At 36.9% G+C, this 18,783-nt stretch overlaps 1 protein-coding gene across 1 annotated transcript; it reads left to right on the forward strand.

The window, feature by feature from the left end:
* The first annotated feature begins 520 nt into the window (after positions 1–520).
* On the forward strand, positions 521–18,716 carry pcif1 (phosphorylated CTD interacting factor 1). The gene is made up of 16 exons (XM_082190288.1): positions 521–1,700; positions 3,742–3,884; positions 3,960–4,084; positions 4,306–4,443; positions 4,558–4,697; positions 6,744–6,898; positions 7,706–7,853; positions 7,968–8,051; positions 8,130–8,229; positions 8,321–8,483; positions 11,156–11,331; positions 11,431–11,517; positions 11,607–11,791; positions 13,166–13,259; positions 13,357–13,532; positions 14,939–18,716. The coding sequence occupies exons 2-16, from the start codon at positions 3,761–3,763 to the stop codon at positions 15,204–15,206; spliced, it is 2,163 nt and encodes a 720-aa protein (XP_082046414.1). The 5' UTR covers positions 521–1,700; positions 3,742–3,760; the 3' UTR covers positions 15,207–18,716.
* Positions 18,717–18,783: the final 67 nt, after the last annotated feature.

The following is an 18,783-nucleotide window of genomic DNA, read 5'->3' on the forward strand; positions in this document are numbered from 1 at the left end:
ACATATGTTTGTACATTGCTTTAATTCATCTAAATAAATTAAGCAATTTTTTTACAAAAAATATAAGTTATACAAGATTTAATTTAATTTAAGTTGGAAAAAATTAATATATATATATATATATATATATAGTTCAAGGGCAAATGGCAAATATGACACAAAGGGCAGTAAGTGCACATCACCAACTGTAGTGCAAATGACATGATGTACAAATAGGAAATGAGCCAAATTCATGCTGTGCAATTTACAAATATAGTTCAAATGACATACAGTATAATGTGCAAAAGTGGAACAGTGGTAGAGTTCATAAGCAAACATTGACAAGAAAACAATTTTTTTAACAGCCTTTAGCCTTTTGTATATTGACTAAAACTATACAAAAATAATTAAAATAAAATGTAATATAAATATTAGATAAAAAAAAAAATATATATATATATATAATAAAACTATAAAATCTAAATGTAAAATGTAAACTGTACATTGTAAAAAAGTATATGATCAATAAGTTGACAACAACATGTTTTTACATTGCTTTAATTCATCGATATAAGTTAAGCAATTTTTTTACAAAAAAATTGTTATACAAGATTCAACTAATTTAAGTCAGTTTTATTTTATTTAAGTTGGAAAAACATATATATAGTTCAAGTGCAAATGCCAAATATGACACAAAGGGCAGTAAGTGCACATCACCAATTGTAGTGCAAATGACATGATGTACAAATAGGAAATTAGTCAAATTCATGCTGTGCAATTTACAAATATAGTTCAAATGACATACAGTATAATGTGCAAAAGTGGAACAGTGGTAGAGTTCATAAGCAAACATTGACAAGAAAACAATTATTTAAACAGCCTTTAGCCTTTTGTAGATTTTAATTTTCAAAAGTAAAGCACATCTTTAGGTTTCACCTTGTTGTTCCATGAGTGCACAACACATAAATATTAAAAGTGTAACTGCAATATAATGATGACGGGAGGTGTTAAGGTGTATAGCTACTACGTGCTATTGACTTTAGGATCAATTTGGGACTTAAATATCTGTTTATGATTGGATTTCATACTTGATTTTTATATCTTATATTTTGATGGAGTTTTGATGTGCTTTCGTTAATAATATTAATGAGGTTAATAATACGTTCAAAACAGACATTGCCATTTTTTACTTAAGTAAATATAACTAAAACAATTATATTGTTTTCAGTAGTATAAAGCTTAAATAAAAATATAAATATAAGATGAAACAAATCAATGTTAGAAATATCTCCTTGGCAACTAACTGAAATAAGTTTAAGTTGAGGTACTAAAAATATTACTGAAATACAAAATAAAGCTAAATAGAAATATTTAAAAGAAAACCTTTTGAACCCGAATTCAAAACAGACATATGTAAATGTACACACATTTTCAGGACAACAATACGGAACATTCACGCAGTTTTCTATAAATACACAAAGCAATTCGTTTATGTTTGTTATTTTGTTTCACAGTAGACTGAATGAATGAATGCCTCTCTACAAATGGCCGCGCGGGTTTGACGACTTTCACTGCGGATGGCAACTAAACCCGCGCATGCGCATTAACCGCGTCCGAGTGCCCGATACAAGATGGCGGAGTCGGTGGGGAGGGAGAGGCGGAGGCGGGTCCGAACCGAATAGAGCAAAGCCTATTGAGGACTCCCATCAAACCTCTCCAAGGTAAGGGATTCAGCCATTGAAGAGCAGCACTAGACCTATGGGCGCGTGGCGGAATGCACGGGGCACAATAATATCCCCACGGTTGCTGCAAACGTGCGCAGTGCACGCAATAAACAGACATTATAATGCGCAGTGAGCGCGGCGCCTAGTATGCGAGAGCGCGCGCCATCTTGTCGACCGTTTCCACTAAGCCAAAGTGCGCGCCTAAAATTTGTGGTCGTAACGGTCGAAAATTGACGGGGTTAAAACTCAATAAATGAGCAGTTTGACACACTATGGTGATGGCCCTATGTATCCTCGTCCTTTCTGTGCCCAAATGAAGCCAGATGCCACGCTACTTGGTCTTATTTTACCTGCTCTATCCAGCACATCAGCTTGTGCTGCCGTAGTAGCTCTTTGTTGGATGTTTTTCTCCTCCTCCTTCGGGTTTGTTTTCGGGCGGCTCGATCTGGGGTGGGCGGCGTAGCAGGCGCATGCGTGCCCTTCTTTCGCTCATTTGCGCTCTTATTAACGACGATAAACGCTGTAAACACTTTCGTAGAATAAATACGTGATGTATGGTCGGAGAAACCCTGGGTTATTAACCAAAAAGACCCACTGTAATACTATGGTACAATCGTATTGCTATCCGATACAATACTGTACCTTGTCAACGCCATAGTGTTTTTTGAAAGGTTTATTTGTAGGAAAAAACGCCGTTCGTGTCTTTTCTGAGATTGAGTGATAAATTACTACTGTCAGTATTATAAATGCATGGCAACTCGGGCCAGCGAAATGAATGTTAAGCGTAACCATGGTATCACCATGATATTCCTCAGAAGTACAAATAGAGAGAGTCTATATATAATTTTAAAACATTACCATCAGTGTAACGTTACCATGATACTGAATATTTACGTATGACGTACCCTATTTACTACAAGGTATGCGTGCGGAAATGTCACTGGAAATTCCATACCAGAAATTACCATGGTAACGTTAATCATATCTCATATCTATGAATAAAATGTTTGGTTTTTTAACTCGGTGTGTGTATCTGTTAGAGGATCCAAAGTTTCACTTTTATTGTGTGTAAGTTTCATTATCTTCCTGCAGAGTTTTTCTTTCACATTCACCCAAGCAAGCTTAAAGGCATAGCTCACCTAAAAAATAAAAATCTGTCATTATTTTATTACCTCATACTCAATTATTATATTTACTACGGGCTGTTTTATTTTTATGTCCACAACTTAATTACCTTTTGGGAATTAATAAAATTGAATTGTACTGTGTTGACTTTTTTTTGTTTTGACGAGCTGAGACACCCAATACTCACCCAATAAATAAGCTTTATTTTGCCTTCAAATGACTTTGTGTTCTTTTGACCTATTCAAAACTTTATTATTGGAGCTTTTATCTTCTATTTTATTAAGCTTAGGATGTGAATTTGTTTTTGTTTTTTTGTATTCGTGCATATACATGCCATGATGTCAGACCCAACCAAACACAACATTTAGGGTTAAAGGGTTAAAAATTTAAATTATCCCATAATTGACTCTCCCTCCAAGCCATCCTAGGTGTATATGACTTTCTTCCTTCAGTTTTGTTTTGCTCTATCCATCTCTATGCAGAGATTCATTCGTCAATACGTCATGCGTTGGGTCAGAGGTCACTCTTCGGCCAGAACTAGACTCGCGTACGGCTGTTACCGGAAGCCAGTGATTATAGTTTATAATGTTATAAATATGGATACTTTTCTTATAAAAACGCATGGCTTGGCTTCAGAAGGCCTTTATTAACCCCCTGGAGCTGGATGTATTATGAAGCGCTTTTTTTGGGCTATAAAATCTCAGGCTTTATTCATTCCCATTATAAAGCTTGAAAGAGCCCGTATATATTTTTTTTAAATTTGCTGAAAGAAGAAAGTAATATACACCTAGTAGGCTTGAGGGTGAGTAAATCATGGGATAATTTTTATTTTTGGGTCAACTAACCCTTTAATCAGTGCTCTCAGAATTGCAATGCTTTCATTTTGTAAAGATGAAACCTTTTCTATCATAAGACGGGACAAATGAGGAGCTATGACGAGTGAAAACCACGGAACAGTAAAGGCAGATCCGCCAATGGTCATGTCGCCCACCGGGTCCACGTCACAGCCGGCTCCATTATCGCCCTCGACCAGCAAACCCATCCAAGAGCTCCCAGGTCTGTATCTGTGAGGCTTAAGTGACCAATAATCCCAATGCAGCAACGCATCTGATCTTTAAGTTTCACTTTCAGATGAGATGATTCAGGCTGGATGGTCCAAATGTTGGAGTAAAAGGGAGAATCGGCCATATTACTTCAATCGGTTCACTAACCAGTCGCTGTGGGAAATGCCTGTCCTTGGGCAGCACGATGTCATTGTAAGCTCAGCCTTCAGAACCAATTAAATCTCAGTATTATGAATGTAACATTTGGGGAAGAACTTTGACAGGGTTTTTTTATATACAGTCTCTTTAGATATAATACCAAATGTTTAATAGTTTTCCTGTATTATATTTTGTTTCAGCTATACTTTATTAGTGAAAACTATTTTTAACAATAATATAGTAACAACACTGTCCTGTATTTGCTGTCGTTTCAGTCGGATCCTCTGGGGTTGAACGCGGCTCCTGCCTCTGGTGAGGCATTGAGCGACGCAGGTCTGGGAAACGGGCAGCGCAAAAGACATCCGTCAGAGGATGCTTCTCAAACGGGCCCTAATAGTTTCAAGAGGCCAAAGGTCAGATTTCTTCCTAATAGCAAAAATAGAAGTTATTTGATATTCCAAAACAAATTTAGCAACAACTGTTGGTTTTAGTCATTTTCACATTTTCTGATTTCTCTTTGATTTCAGGTTGAGATTCCTGTCACTCCAACCACTCCCACTGTCCCTATTTCTCCCAGCACGCCAGGAGTCAAACCCTGGGCCAACGCCACAGATGATAAACAAAGCCAGGCCGGCGTTCCCGCGCCAGCGCCGTACCGGCCCTCTGTGTGAGTGTGGAGTTCATTTTCCCAATTTGTCCGATTCTTGCAATGTTCCAGTCACTGGCTGAAAGCCTCTCCTTAAACCTGTTAAAGGGATAGTAATTCTTAGGTGAACTATCCCTTTTTGTCCTGGTAGCGGGGCAATTGGCATGCTTTTATAAATTGCCTTTTTTCCTATCATATTTTTTAGTAATCATCATAAATTAGGCATCATTCGAAAGCTTGAAAACTCAAAATTCATCCTGTGAAAACTATTTAAATCGGGCATTGCGTTACAATGGAAACAGGACTTTAAATCCCTTTAATGTGCTAACATTTTGTGAAAACAACTTCAAATTTGAAACACAACTTGGTTAGTAGAGCGGCACGATTCTGGATAAATTGAGGATCACTATTTACATTTTTGACAAAAATAGAGATCATCATGATTCTCCCCTAAACAAAATAGCATGTAATTTACTAGAGGTTCTGACAAAATGTTAATTGCTGCTGTCTATTTCAAAATATTTAATTTCTATTTTTATTTATTTATTTTTTAGCAGTTTGAATGAATGATTCAATGACTCATTAAGACTTCACTTGTTTTATTACTGGATGAATCAGTTGCTGCATCCCAATTAGCATACTATCCGTCCTAAATAGTATTCGAAATTATAATTAGTGTGTCCCAAATCATAGTATGTTGAAATGAGTCTTCCAAAGATACCCGGATGGTCTACTTTTTCCGGTTAGAATCAGAAGTGCAGATCCGTGCGCGCACTAGCGGCTAATATTGCCCACAACCCATTGCGCGTTGGAAGAGGATTCGATTAGAACTACAAACGCAAATAAAAAGTGTTGAAAAAAACTACAAATATGGCGGATGTGCGACTCCGAGTAGAGAGGTCTAGATAAAGGGATTGTGTATCAGTATTTATCTAACCTGACGAAAAGATATTTATTCAATGTTATCCACATTATATTTAATCTGCAACAGCATTGTGAACTTTTGTAATGATACGTTTGGTCATTAAGTTTTAAATGCATCATTATGCAAATTGCAAACACATGAGGAGAGTCTCCGCATGAAAACCCCCCAGACTGGCAGATCAACGTGCTACTACATTTCTCTCAGAAACGGTAGGAAATTAAATTAAATTAAATGTGGAGGATTTTAACTGTGACAAGATGATTGACAGATCAGTTTAAACGTAGCTAACCGACAGATTTACTCTATATTTTGATCGCTGCCGTAGACATCAGTGTTTATATCCGAAATGTATATACTTTTATCCCAGTACTTGTGTAATAATTTAAAGTATTGTAAAGCTATATTGTTTGCGGTTGAAAAGACTGTTTGTGACAACACCAACACAGATCTGAATGTTCGCTGTGATCGTACTTGTCAGAGGTTTAATAGACACAGGCGAATCGTTTTCGTTTAAGAATTAGAAAGCGTGTGTGTTTGAATCGAGATTGCGCCCTTGTAACAACTAATGGTGCAGCTCTATTGGTCAGACACATGACTTTGATTTTCTAGTTATTTTAGAGTTCTGAGTAAGCCAGGGTTCCCACGGGTCCTTGAAATCCTTGAAAGTTTGTGAATCTGAAAAAAAATAAATATATATATGAAATTCAAGGCCCTGGAAAGTTTTAGGAAATAAACACTTGAAAGTGCTTGAATTTATTTTGTGCAATTCCATATTATTCCCTCCGGTCCGCTAATGTGTTATTTCGCCAACCCTCCGTGGCCTATGCGCACTAGCTTGCTTGATTTGCGTTAGTTACGCGCATTTACGCGTTACGTTAAGTGTTGTACGTAGCCATGACGTTCACGCGCGCACAAAACTACTACGATGGAACCTCAACTTTTGTTGTTGGACCCAATAAATGTGTCCCCAACATTAACTCCTCGAATTTGAGGGTGTTGGACCTGGAAAGTTCTTGAAAGGTCCTTGAATTTGAAGTTAACCGAGGTGTGGGAACCCTGGGTAAGCTCTTTCAGCTGTTGAGCTCTGGAGACATGATACAACTCTGCGCCTTGACATGTCTGAACTGGACTTTGTGTTTCAGAGTGTACTGGGACCTGGACATTCAGACCAACGCTGTGATCCGAGAGCGAGCCCCAGTGAACCACCTCCCTCCACACCCGGAGATCGAGTTGCAGAGAGCGCAACTCACCACCAAACTACGGCAGCATTACCACGAGCTGTGCTCTCAGCGCGAGGGTGTGTGAGAAGCAGCTGTCATGTTTGACTAAATATGTCCCCATATTCTGCATATGAGAGATTATGCATGTTAATACCAGTGTAGCGAAATCAGCATTGTAGTGTTTTTGTCACATCACCCACCTCCATATTCACAGCCAGTTTTATTCTGAGTAAATGTTCACTCTTTATGAATGCATTGCAAAGCTACCGGAAAGGAAAGTAATATTGAAACTGCAGCTGTCTCCAAGTTTGAAACTTAAATGCTGCATGAGTCTTATAAAACATTTGGTAACTTGTTGAAGAGGATGAGCTCCATAAATATGTGTTACTAGTTTATAAACTTTATATACTGGGGTCAGTAGAATGTTGTTAGAAATTAATACTTGTATTCAGCATGGATGCATTACAATGATCAAAAGTAACAATAAAGTCATTTATAATGTTACAAAAGGTAATATATGCTTCAAATAAATGCTTTCTATTTATCAAAGAAGCACAAAAATATGAAGCAAACTACCGTTTTCAACATTGATAATAATCAGAAATGTTTCTTGAGCATCAAATCATCATATTAGAATGATTTCTGAATGATCATGTGACGCTGAAGACTGGAGGAATTTTCAAATAGAAAACGGTTATTGTAAATTGTAGTAATATTTCACATTATTACTGTAATTTTGATAAGTTAATAAATGCAGCTTTAATGAGCAGAAGAGACTTCTTTCAAACGTCCTACTGACCCCGAACTTTTGAATTGTGAAATTGTAATTTAGAGATTATTATTATTATTATTCAGGAATAATTGGAGTTTGATTAACTTTTCAGGCATAGAGCCTCCGCGGGAATCCTTCAACCGCTGGCTTTTGGAGAGAAAGGTGGTGGATAAAGGTCCGGATCCACTCTTGCCCAGCGAGTGCGACCCGGTCATTTCCACGTCCATGTTCAGAGAGATCATGAACGACATCCCCATCAGGTACTAAAGCGTCACTGTTCATCGTATAACCAAGCTCCTCTTTGTTTTTGTGTTGCATATTTCAGTATGGAAATGCTTTTATAATTTTCTAACTTGCCTCGCAACAAATGTCAGGCTCTCTCGCATCAAATACAAGGAAGAGGCCAGGAAACTCCTGTTTAAATATGCAGAGGCGGCCAAGAAAATGATCGACTCCAGGTAATTATTCATGCTGGCTGCAAAGGTTTTGAGACTGACATGAACGTTGCCTGAAAGTATGTTTTCATGTTTGCACAGAAATGCGACTCCCGACAGTCGGAAGGTGGTGAAGTGGAACGTCGAGGACACGATGAACTGGCTGAGACGAGACCATTCCGCCAGCAAGGAGGACTACATGGTACATTCTCAGTTTTGTTCAGAGCTGCCTACCTACCTAGACAGCATTTTAAAGGCGTACGTGTGCATGACCGTAATGGATCATTCCTCAGGATCGGCTCGAGCACTTACGGAAGCAGTGCGGCCCTCACGTGGCGTCTGTGGCGAAGGACTCTGTTGAGGGCATCTGTTCAAAGATCTATCACATTTCTGCAGAATATGTACGCAGGATCCGCCAGGCTCACCACACTCTCCTTAAAGAGTGCAACATCTCAGGTAGGAGATGGAAATGGCAAGCAGAATGCAAAGAATAACAAATTTATATTAAGTGGCTTTAAGTACCATGTACTTATGTCGGAAAAATAAGTACAATGTACTTATTGTGTTCAGGTTGATATTGTAAAACGCTTGTGCTGCTATTGAGGTGTGATACAGGTAATGTTAGGGACAGGTGTGGTGGTATGGGTGGGTTAAGGTGTAAGTAAAGGGTCAACAGTGTAATTACAAATGTAATTATATAAATTAATTACAGCTTTAATTACATGTTGGTATTTTCAAAATATAAGTACAATGTAAAAACATGTATGTACACTAAGTCCATTGTATCAAATTATTAATTTCAATGTAAGTGCATAGTACTTAAAGGATTAGTTCACCCCAAAATGAAAATTTCCTAATAATTTACTCACCCCAATGCCATCCAAGATATCCATGTCTTTCTTTCCTCAGTGGGAGAGAAATTATGTTTTTTGAGGAAAACATTTCAGGATTTTTCTTCTAACAATGTACTTCATTGGGTTCTATCGTTTTTAAGTCCAAATCAATGCAGTTTCAAAAGTCTTTGAAGTGTTTAAATTGGCTGTACGCGATCACAGCTGAAGAAGAGGTTGTTATCTAGCGAAACGATTGGTCATTTAAAAAAAAAAAATTTTAATAAAAAAAGTAGTTCAAATAGTATTGCCGGCGTGACCTTTCTACATGATGACGTAGTTCCCTGCCCGTTTGTTGATCAGCTCAATCCAAACTTTAAAAAAAATAAAAATTTTATGACCTATCGTTTCGCTAGATAACAACCTCTTCTTCAGCTGTGATCGCGTACAGCCCGTTTAAACACTTCAAAGACTTTTGAAACTGCATTGATTTGGACTTAAAAATGATGGTAACCAATGAAGTCCATTGTTAAAAGAAAAATCCAGAAATGTTCTTGGATGGCATTGGGGTGAGTAAATTATTAGGAAATTTTAATTTTGGGGTGAACTAATCCTTTAAAGCCACTTGATATAAAGTGGGACCACAAATTATTTGAGATAAATACTGTGGTGGGAAAAAGATGTGTTCTAAAATTTAAAATGCAGCTATATTTTTTCATATATAAAGACCCCCGATTTATACTGTGACACATTAACATTATAAATGAGTAAAAAAAAAAATATTAAAAATGTAATATTTAGTTTTTTACATTATAAATTTTTTTTCCTATTCACTATAGTACTGTAGGCTTTTCGTGTTACGATAATTGCTGAAGCATTTATCATGGTATACAGTATTATTCCACTAAGATTGTGATATTATCATTGAAATAAGTTGCAAAAAAAAACAGGTGTTGTCATACTATAACAGGCTTAATAACTTTTCTTAAAACAAAAAGAAAACTCTGAACATTTAAATAGAATCAAATAATAAACAAAAATGTATAAAGTAAACAAATGTTTCAAACAGATTAAAGTGCAACAGAATTATAAAGAACAATAGGTAACACTACAATACGGTCCAATTAAGTGAACATTGCATTAACCAACATTAACAATGAATGAGCAATAGCTGCATTTGGTACACAAGTTATTGTTCTTTGTTAATGTTAGTTAAAGGATAATTCCGGTATTTAGCACTTTGAGTCTCTTTTCTGGTTTGTTATGGATGAACTAGAGTGGTGGACACAGAGATGTTGGCGACGGGTCCCGTCTCGACTTTTTGACTCGTTTAGATTCGCCTTTGACCGCTTCAGAGTGGCTGTCTATGGGCATGCACGAACATGTCCTTAAAACAACCCTTAACGTTCGTTTTCAAACCTGTGCAACTCAACGAGTGGTTAGTGGTGTTCGTTGATGTTCCAAAATAAGTAGCGAAATACAGTTTTTGTCGTGTTTTATTTGGCATTTTGTAAAATCCCATTGATTTCTGTTGAAGGACTCATTGCTCGTTGATATCACTGCGCTTCAGACTCAAATATCGAGTGGAAGTTTATACGCGGTTGTGAGGTATCTGAAAAAATAGTTCCACTATAGCAAATAACACAGATTGAAATCATACATTGCACCGATATATTTGTTTTTAATCATCAACGAACACCACTAACCACTCGGTGATGGAAAACGAACGTTAAGGGTTGTTTTAAGGACATGTTCGTGCATGCCCATAGACAGCCACTCTGAAGCGGTCAAAGGCGATTCTAAACGAGTCAAAAAGTCGAGACAGGATCCATCGTCAACATCTCTGTGTCCACCACTCTAGTTCATCCATAACAAACCAGAAAAGAGACTCAAAGTGCTAAATACCGGAATTATCCTTTAACTAATCATTGTTAGTTTAAAGAATCTTCTGTATATTTGTATATACAAAACAGTTTAGTCTCTTAGTCTGTTTTTCTTCTAAGTAGAATTTTTTAAATAGCACTTCTTATATTGTATTTATTATATTGTTGAATGTTGAATTTGTATCAGCCGTGTAATAACCTGTGAAACTGTTATGGCAAATAATTTAAATAAAATCAGTCAAATACAGGAGATGGAGATATCCATGAATCTGGAAAATGGTCAGTGAAGGGTTTCATTGTTAGACAAAAATCGACCAACTCCAAAAAAAGGATGAATTTTTGTCCCTGGTTCCGATATTCGCTCTTGGTTTGACTTGGTTTAGAGCCCCTCTGAACTACTCTTCTTGCTTTAAAGTGGACGGCACCGAGTCGACGGAGGTTCAGGACCGGTTGGTGTATTGTTATCCAGTCAGACTGTCCATCCCGTCTCCTCCTCAGCCGCGTGTTGAGCTGCACTTCGAGAATGACATGGCTTGCCTGCGGTATAAAGGGGAAATGGTGAAGGTCAACCGCGGTCATTTCAACAAATTGGTGTGTACATGCTAACACAAGCTCAAAACAAATTAAAACCAGAAACTTACACTACATTGGATTCTTCATTTGTTGCATTTCTTTCTCTGGCATAAACAGGAACTCCTTTATCGATACAGCTGTATAGATGACCAAAGGTTTGAAAAGTTCTTGTCTCGTGTGTGGTGCCTCATCAAAAGATACCAGGTAAGACTCAAATTTACAAGCATTGGTAACCAATCAGGAAAGCAAATGTAGCATCAGTGTGTGTTTCTCCACCCTCTTGTGAATCACAGGTGATGTTTGGCTCTGGTGTGAACGAGGGGTCTGGCCTGCAGGGGGCGCTGCCTGTCCCCGTCTTTGAGGCTCTCAACAAAAAGTTTGGAGTGACATTTGAGTGCTTCGCTTCTCCACTGAACTGCTATTTCAAGCAGTTCTGCTCCGCGTTTCCAGACATTGACGGCTTCTTTGGATCTCGAGGGTATGTAAATGGGTTCTTGACTGTCACAATGAATAGTGACATTCCAACAGATTTTAAGGATCATGGTAATAAATTGCTTTGCTGTCATGACTCGTGTATATTTTACCATGTACATGTCATGGTAAATGTGTACACAAACACACACGCACACATATATATATATATAAAAGAGGTGGAACGGTACACAGAAGTCACGGTTCGGTTCATACCTCGGTTCAGACGTCACGGTTCGGTACAATGGAGGGAAAAGCAAAACAAAAATGCAGAAGGCTTGTGCATGTCTCAGGCTGTACCACCAAAGGAGAATAAATTACTTAAGTCTTGTATTTTTTAAATAAGTTTTATTAATAAAGTAAAGGCATAGAACCAGTTTATTTGTAGTGCACTGACAATAGTTTTATATAATTAGTTTATTAATTAAATGAATGAAAAACAAAAAGACCTTGAGATATGTTTGGTAATTGTAACTGAATGAATTGAAAATTAATTTGCTACATTTCAGATTAATATATTTGTTTTCCTTAATTTTAATTAACAGTAACTTAAACAGTTTGAATGATGTCCTGTATAAACAAAATTACGGAGTACGTTTTTATGTTTCCACTGTTCGATCGCGCCCGCGCCTCACACACACACACAAATATAAATAAACACTTTGCGATGTTTCGATCGCACCTGTGCCTCTCTCCCTCTCTCTCTCTCTCTCTCTCTCTCTCTCTCTCTCTCTCTCTCTCTCTCTCTCTCTCTCTCTCAGACTCACACACACACAATCTTTACATCGCTGCCTGCTTCAGAGCTAAGGCGGTGCTACAGATTAGGTGTCTCTAAAGAACCCGCGTATCTAACAGTAGTTCCGCATTACATTCATTAATTTGCACGCGGTACGGGCGAACCGTGACACCCGTACCGTTTCGGTTCAATACGAATACATGTACCGTTCCACACCTAATATATATATATATATTAGGGCTGGGACGATACACCTATCTCCCGATTCTATACTATCATGACTTGGGTGCCGATACGATATGTATTGCAATTTTATTTATTCTTTTTTTTTTTTTTTTATTGCGATTCGATATTGCAATATATTGCAATTTCTTTAAAGTTAAATCATACACTTATACAGACTGTACATGATGTATAAGATGAGTCATATTTACAAAAACAAATCATCACATCTTTCTGACTTTTATTTCAGAAGCATCATACAATACTACATTCTCTTTAATAAATGATTCAATAACTAATACAAATGTTAATGTACGTCTATAATGTATGTCACAAATGTAATCAAATTATAATTAATCTGTGAAACTGCCGTTATATAAAAGCAAGCACAACTTTACCGTTTCCTCATGTCTGTCCTCACAGGCCGTTTCTCAGCTTCTCTCCGGCCAGTGGCTCATTTGAGGCGAACCCTCCTTTCTGTGAGGAACTCATGGACGCCATGGTGACACGCTTTGAGGTGTGTGACTCTTAGTTTCGCCCCAAATTCATTAGCTTGGAATATCGTCATATAAAATGTCCCATACTGATTCTCATTGTCTCTCCCTCTTTCTCAGGATCTTCTGGAACGCTCCAGCGAGCCACTGTCCTTCATCATCTTTGTGCCAGAGTGGCGTGACCCGCCGACCCCTGCGCTGACACGGATGGAGTCCAGTCGCTTCCGAAGGCACCAGATGATCGTACCCCCCTTCGAGCACGAGTACCGCAGCGGCTCGCAGCACATCTGCAAAAGGTCAGACATTTGTTGGTAGGGCTTGGCCGTGTGATGTATATCATGGCGACGACGATATAAACGTGTATCTGTACATTAGATTCGTGCATTCGCTCTTAAAGTAACAGCAGCCTAATAAATCATCACACAGCATCATACCGTAATTTACTGGTAATGTTTTAACTTCTCATACTGCTAAATTGCCAGAACCAATTTACTGATATTTTTAAAAGGTCCTGTTCACACATGATCTCTTTAACCCTTTAGAACCTGAAGCTAAAATAGGTATTTTTCACATAATTAGATTTTCTGACTGTAAAATTCTAAAACAATGTGCTATCTTCATGTGCAAGGTGTCATCTTTTTCAGAAAAAAGATAAGCTTTCAACAAATTACAGTTAATTGACCATTATTGTGTGTGGTGAGTTTGTAAATAGAATTTAAATAGACAAAAATTTAAAAAACGAGAATAAATTTACTGATTTTTATTTAGAAAAAATCATTAACAAAAGAAACTAACACTTTAAAGTTGAAAAATTAACTATAATACATATATACAAGTCTTTTTTGTGACATTGGGTTGCACAGTTTTCATTTAGGACACTTTTTTTCATACACGCACGCATTCATAGGCACGCACACATACACATGCACGCACTACATGCTTCGATACGTGAAAGAGTAACGGCCATCTGCCTCCCAAATTTCATTAAAAATCATCCCAATCCCCTCTTCTGCTGTCTAACACTTCTTTCGCCATGTATTTGTTCGTTTCTTTTATTATTTTATGCAATCCAAAACACTCTAACCTGCCGCGTGTCGTATCTCTCTGTTCAAATCCTTCCATCCCGCGCTGCTGTCATTTGCAGACTGAAAGCATGACATTACCGTAATAATCCGTATATTGATATATCGAAAAGCGCATGATGTCTACGTTCAGGAACTATTTGAATTATTTTGATAGTGCAAACGGTTGAAGAGTTACAGTGACATGAATACAGCTTGGTTGGCTGTGTCGTCGACAACACATACAGTTTTAAAGGGTTAATGGTAATTTTCCTGTAAAGACTGTGTGTGAAAGGGGCAATGTTTTTCCTTTTTTTTTCTCCTTTTTTTTCCACTACTGTTGAATTTATATAGTTATCTTTTTTTTCTCAGAATTGTGAGAAAATTGTCAGCAATTATGTGAGAAAAGTCACTATTGCCTTTTTTATTTTTATTCCGTGGCGAAAACAAGCTTCCATAATACCATGATGTATATCATTAACTTGTAATAAAATTTCTCAGATGTAAGATTTCTAAGATTTTGGTCCAAAATCCAAAAAATGTGGTCCATTTCCTTGTTCTAGTGGTTTTTCATTGCTTGTTTACTGCACGAAACAGATGGTTTAACTTGTGGTTTGCTCTCTTGCCTTTGCGTCTCTCAGAGAAGAGATGTACTACAAGGCCGTCCATGGAACAGCAGTCATTTTCCTCCAAAACAATGCTGGCTTTGCCAAATGGGAGCCCACTACGGAGAGAATCCAGGATCTCCTGGGGGCGTATAAGGTCTCCGGGCGTTCGTTGCCCTCACCTGGTCCCTCTTCAACCAGTACCGGAGACAAAGACTCCAAACCGGCCCAGGAACGAACCCCTAGGAGTCAAGACAACAGCAGTCCTGTTGACAAGACTGCACCGGACACAACAAACATTTAGACACGGCGCTGGGCGTGTGGACACGTGTATGTATGTTCATGGGAAAGAGTCTGTGATTGAATGAGAGGTATAATATTGCGCTGTTGGGTTTAGATGTTCACGTGAGGAGAAGACTCATGTTTGTTTACTTTCTTCCACATCTATTATTTAATATTATTTGTTTTAGGGGTTTGAGTCTCATAATGGTTGAGTTTTATTTTATTTTATCAGTGTATATATAGTTTGGTCACCTTTTTTGTTGTCTTTTTTCTTTTTATGGTAAATGTAGTCAAGCATATCATATTCTTTCTTTTTTTTTCTTTTTTGTTGGCCTTTTTGGGTGAGTCTCATTAAACCGTGTCATATTTCACACCAAGATCAAAAGAAAAATATTTTGCATAAAGAAAATGAAGCTGATTTTCGTCTAGTTTTGTAGTTCTCATTATTTTCAATGGTGTTTAAACTTTAATGATGTTATTTTTATTCATTATTACAGTACTGTATTATTACAGTTGAAAGGTTACTATTACAATGCTATTTAAAATATATAAAATCAGCCTAAATTGAATTAAACACAATGGAATGTATTAGCATTGGGATATCTTTACTCAAATACAATCTTCATACTTTTTTTTTGTGTTGTTGTTGCGTTATAATATATAGAAATAATGTAACAATGCAAAAAAAAAAGAATGGTCCTCAAATAAGCTTAATTTTCCAACCTAAATAAAACTTCTTTCTGCTGATTTTGGAGTGAAATATGACCGGCTTTTGTGACATTCACGCTTTAACTTTGTGCTTTTCTCACTGGCAGGAATACGAAGCTGTCATAGAGTTGATGCACATATGTTTGTCTGTTGTTCTTCTTAGGTAATTCTGTGTCAGACGACGATCGGCGATCAGGCAGCTATGTTTAAAAGCCTTCATCATGACATCATGCTTCTCAGATCAATAGTTGACTCCTGTTACACCCATTTGCTTTTAGAATTCTTCGGCGTTCCTTTCCAAGTTGAGTGGTTAAAGGAACACTCCACTGTTTTTTTGAAATAGGGCTTATTCACCTTCTTTCCTACATTTAGATAGGTGGGCAAATGCATTTTTGTCTCAGTGCATGCATTGTTTTAGTTTGACAGGGTCGGCGCTAGCTTAGCTTAGCATAATGAATGGAATCCTTTGTTGCCAGCTAGCATGTCCTGAGTAAAAGTGATATAAAAAATAAAAAAACCCTACCTAATTACTTCTTGTGGCCTGCGTATTCACAACGAGTACAAATAGCGATGCAGATTAACACTAGGCGATTTCCTATGCAGATTTTGACTTGGGACTATATTAGGGGGAAGCACAGGTGAAGCACTGCTACTTGGGCGCAGAGATATCACGCCCAAGTAGCAGTGCTTCGCCTGTGCTTCCCCCTAATATAGTCCTTAATATATAAGTCAATATCTGCCTAGGAAATCGCCTAGTGTTAATCTGCATCGCTATTTGTACTTGTTGTGAATACGCAGGCCACAAGAAGTAATTAGGTAGGGTTTTTTTTTTTTTTATATCACTTTTACTCAGGACATGCTAGCTGGCAACAAAGGATTCCATTCATTATGCTAAGCTAAGCTCACGCCGACCCTGTCAAACTAAAACAATGCATGCACTGAGACAAAAATGCATTTGCCCACCTATCTAAATGTGGGAAAGAAGGTGAATAAGCCCTATTTCAAAAAACGGTGGAGTGTTTCTTTAAGTTTGATTTCTTCATGATAGAATATATATATTGTACGTAATAACAAAAGATCAGCTGAAAAGTAGTCATCCATATGCAGTTAAATCCAGTCCGTTTTCTTTTATTCCTAAAATATTGTACAGAACACAATAGCACATCTGAAATAGTTTTTTGTACCTTTTATTGCGTTGTTCTTTTCTGTACAGTACAAGCCTGTGTGAACCTTAAGTCCTATTGTGGCATTCCGGGTCACGTCAATTGTAGCATTTAGCGAGTGGAAAAAAGAAAACTTCTTATTAGTTATGAAAGCATTAATTCCAACTGTTTGTGGTTTTATTGAAAAATGATTTAGCTCCTAAATAATGTCGTACGCCCCTCGTTTCTCTCTCCGGTGAGTCTACCTCTCATTTCGGGTGTTTTTTTAATTGAGAGCATCGACACCTGGAAACTCGAACGAAGAAAAGCAAACGAGGCTTATTCTTCTTCTAATAAATGCATCGGCGTCCGGTTATTCGAATTGGTTGCTATTGCCTTGATTTCACTGTTTCGTGTGTGAAAAGTGCTTTAAAAGATTTTTTTTTTTCTAATCATAGAAATTTGTTTACATAATATTGAGTTTAAATTGTATCACTGGGCAGCGTTTTGAATGTACATTTTAAAAAAGGAAAAGAGAAGTTATTGATCGAATTTGTTGCTACAATTGGACTTTAAATGTTGCGATTATTAACACTACAATGGTGTTTTTTGTTTTGTTTTGTTTTTGCCATGTTAATACGCATGTAGTAATTCGTATTGTATACTATCACTTTATTAAACCCAATCACTTCCATCTGTAAGTAAGTATAGGTTTTTTTAGTTTTGTTTTCTCACTGGACTACATTGTCTTGTAGCCAAACTTGGGAAATGGCTTTTATATAAGGTTTAAAAGCATTCCAGTGGTTTGACGCGTAATGTAACCCAGTTTGCCATTTTTAAAATCCAACATAACATCACATTGAGCATCGGGCACTTGTTGGATTTCCTAATCCCAGTGTGGATCACCAGCAAAACTGTAGATGTTGTACAGAACATGGGTATGAAGTTTGTTGTTTTCCCACACGGCTGTTGTGAGTCTATTTGAAAAGAACACAAAAGATGTCCTTTTTCACCATGATTTTTTTTTTTATTATTATTATTTTTTATTTAACTTTTTGGTTCTAAACTGTTTATGAATTACAGAATTTATGAAATAGTTGTTTTAAACTAAACCAAAGTGTTATTAAAAAAAAAGGAGGAATTTATCTTGTATCTTAAAGTAGAACCGTGTACGATTGCATCAGTAATGCATAAAGTGTAACCAGCAAAAACATCCATTTATCCATAACTTTATTTTTATAATTCTCTTTTTGTTCTTTGTTTTCTTACAAAAAGTGTGTTTAGGTTTTTATTGTGCATGACCTGATATTTTGCATTACAAAAAAACAAACAAAAAAAACAATATATAAATTGTACAAATCTATATTGTTTAGTTAGTTGTACGCTTTGCCACACTAGGCTTTTAACCGATTTGCATTTATCAGTCATGTTGATTGATTTATATTTGGTCGCCATTGCGTTTGTTGATTCAATGTCCTCTAAAATGCCATGAATGTCTCCCCTGTAATCTTATTCTGATAAAGACAAAGATTCAGTGAATGTAAATATGTCTGTGCTTATATAATTTGTTTCTTCTACCTGTATATTATCTGTGTTGTGGCATTTCCCATCACCTAAAGTGGTATAAAGATTTTCCTCTGAATCAGAAAAGCTCTCAGTAAAATATTGAAATCATAAACCCATCTCTGGCATTTTGTTTTAATATTTATTGTACATTCTTGGTCTTGCTTACACAAGTGTGATCAGCTT

This window comes from Leuciscus leuciscus (genome assembly GCF_965113295.1).
Source record: "Leuciscus leuciscus genome assembly, chromosome: 14".
NCBI lineage: Eukaryota > Metazoa > Chordata > Actinopteri > Cypriniformes > Leuciscidae > Leuciscus > Leuciscus leuciscus.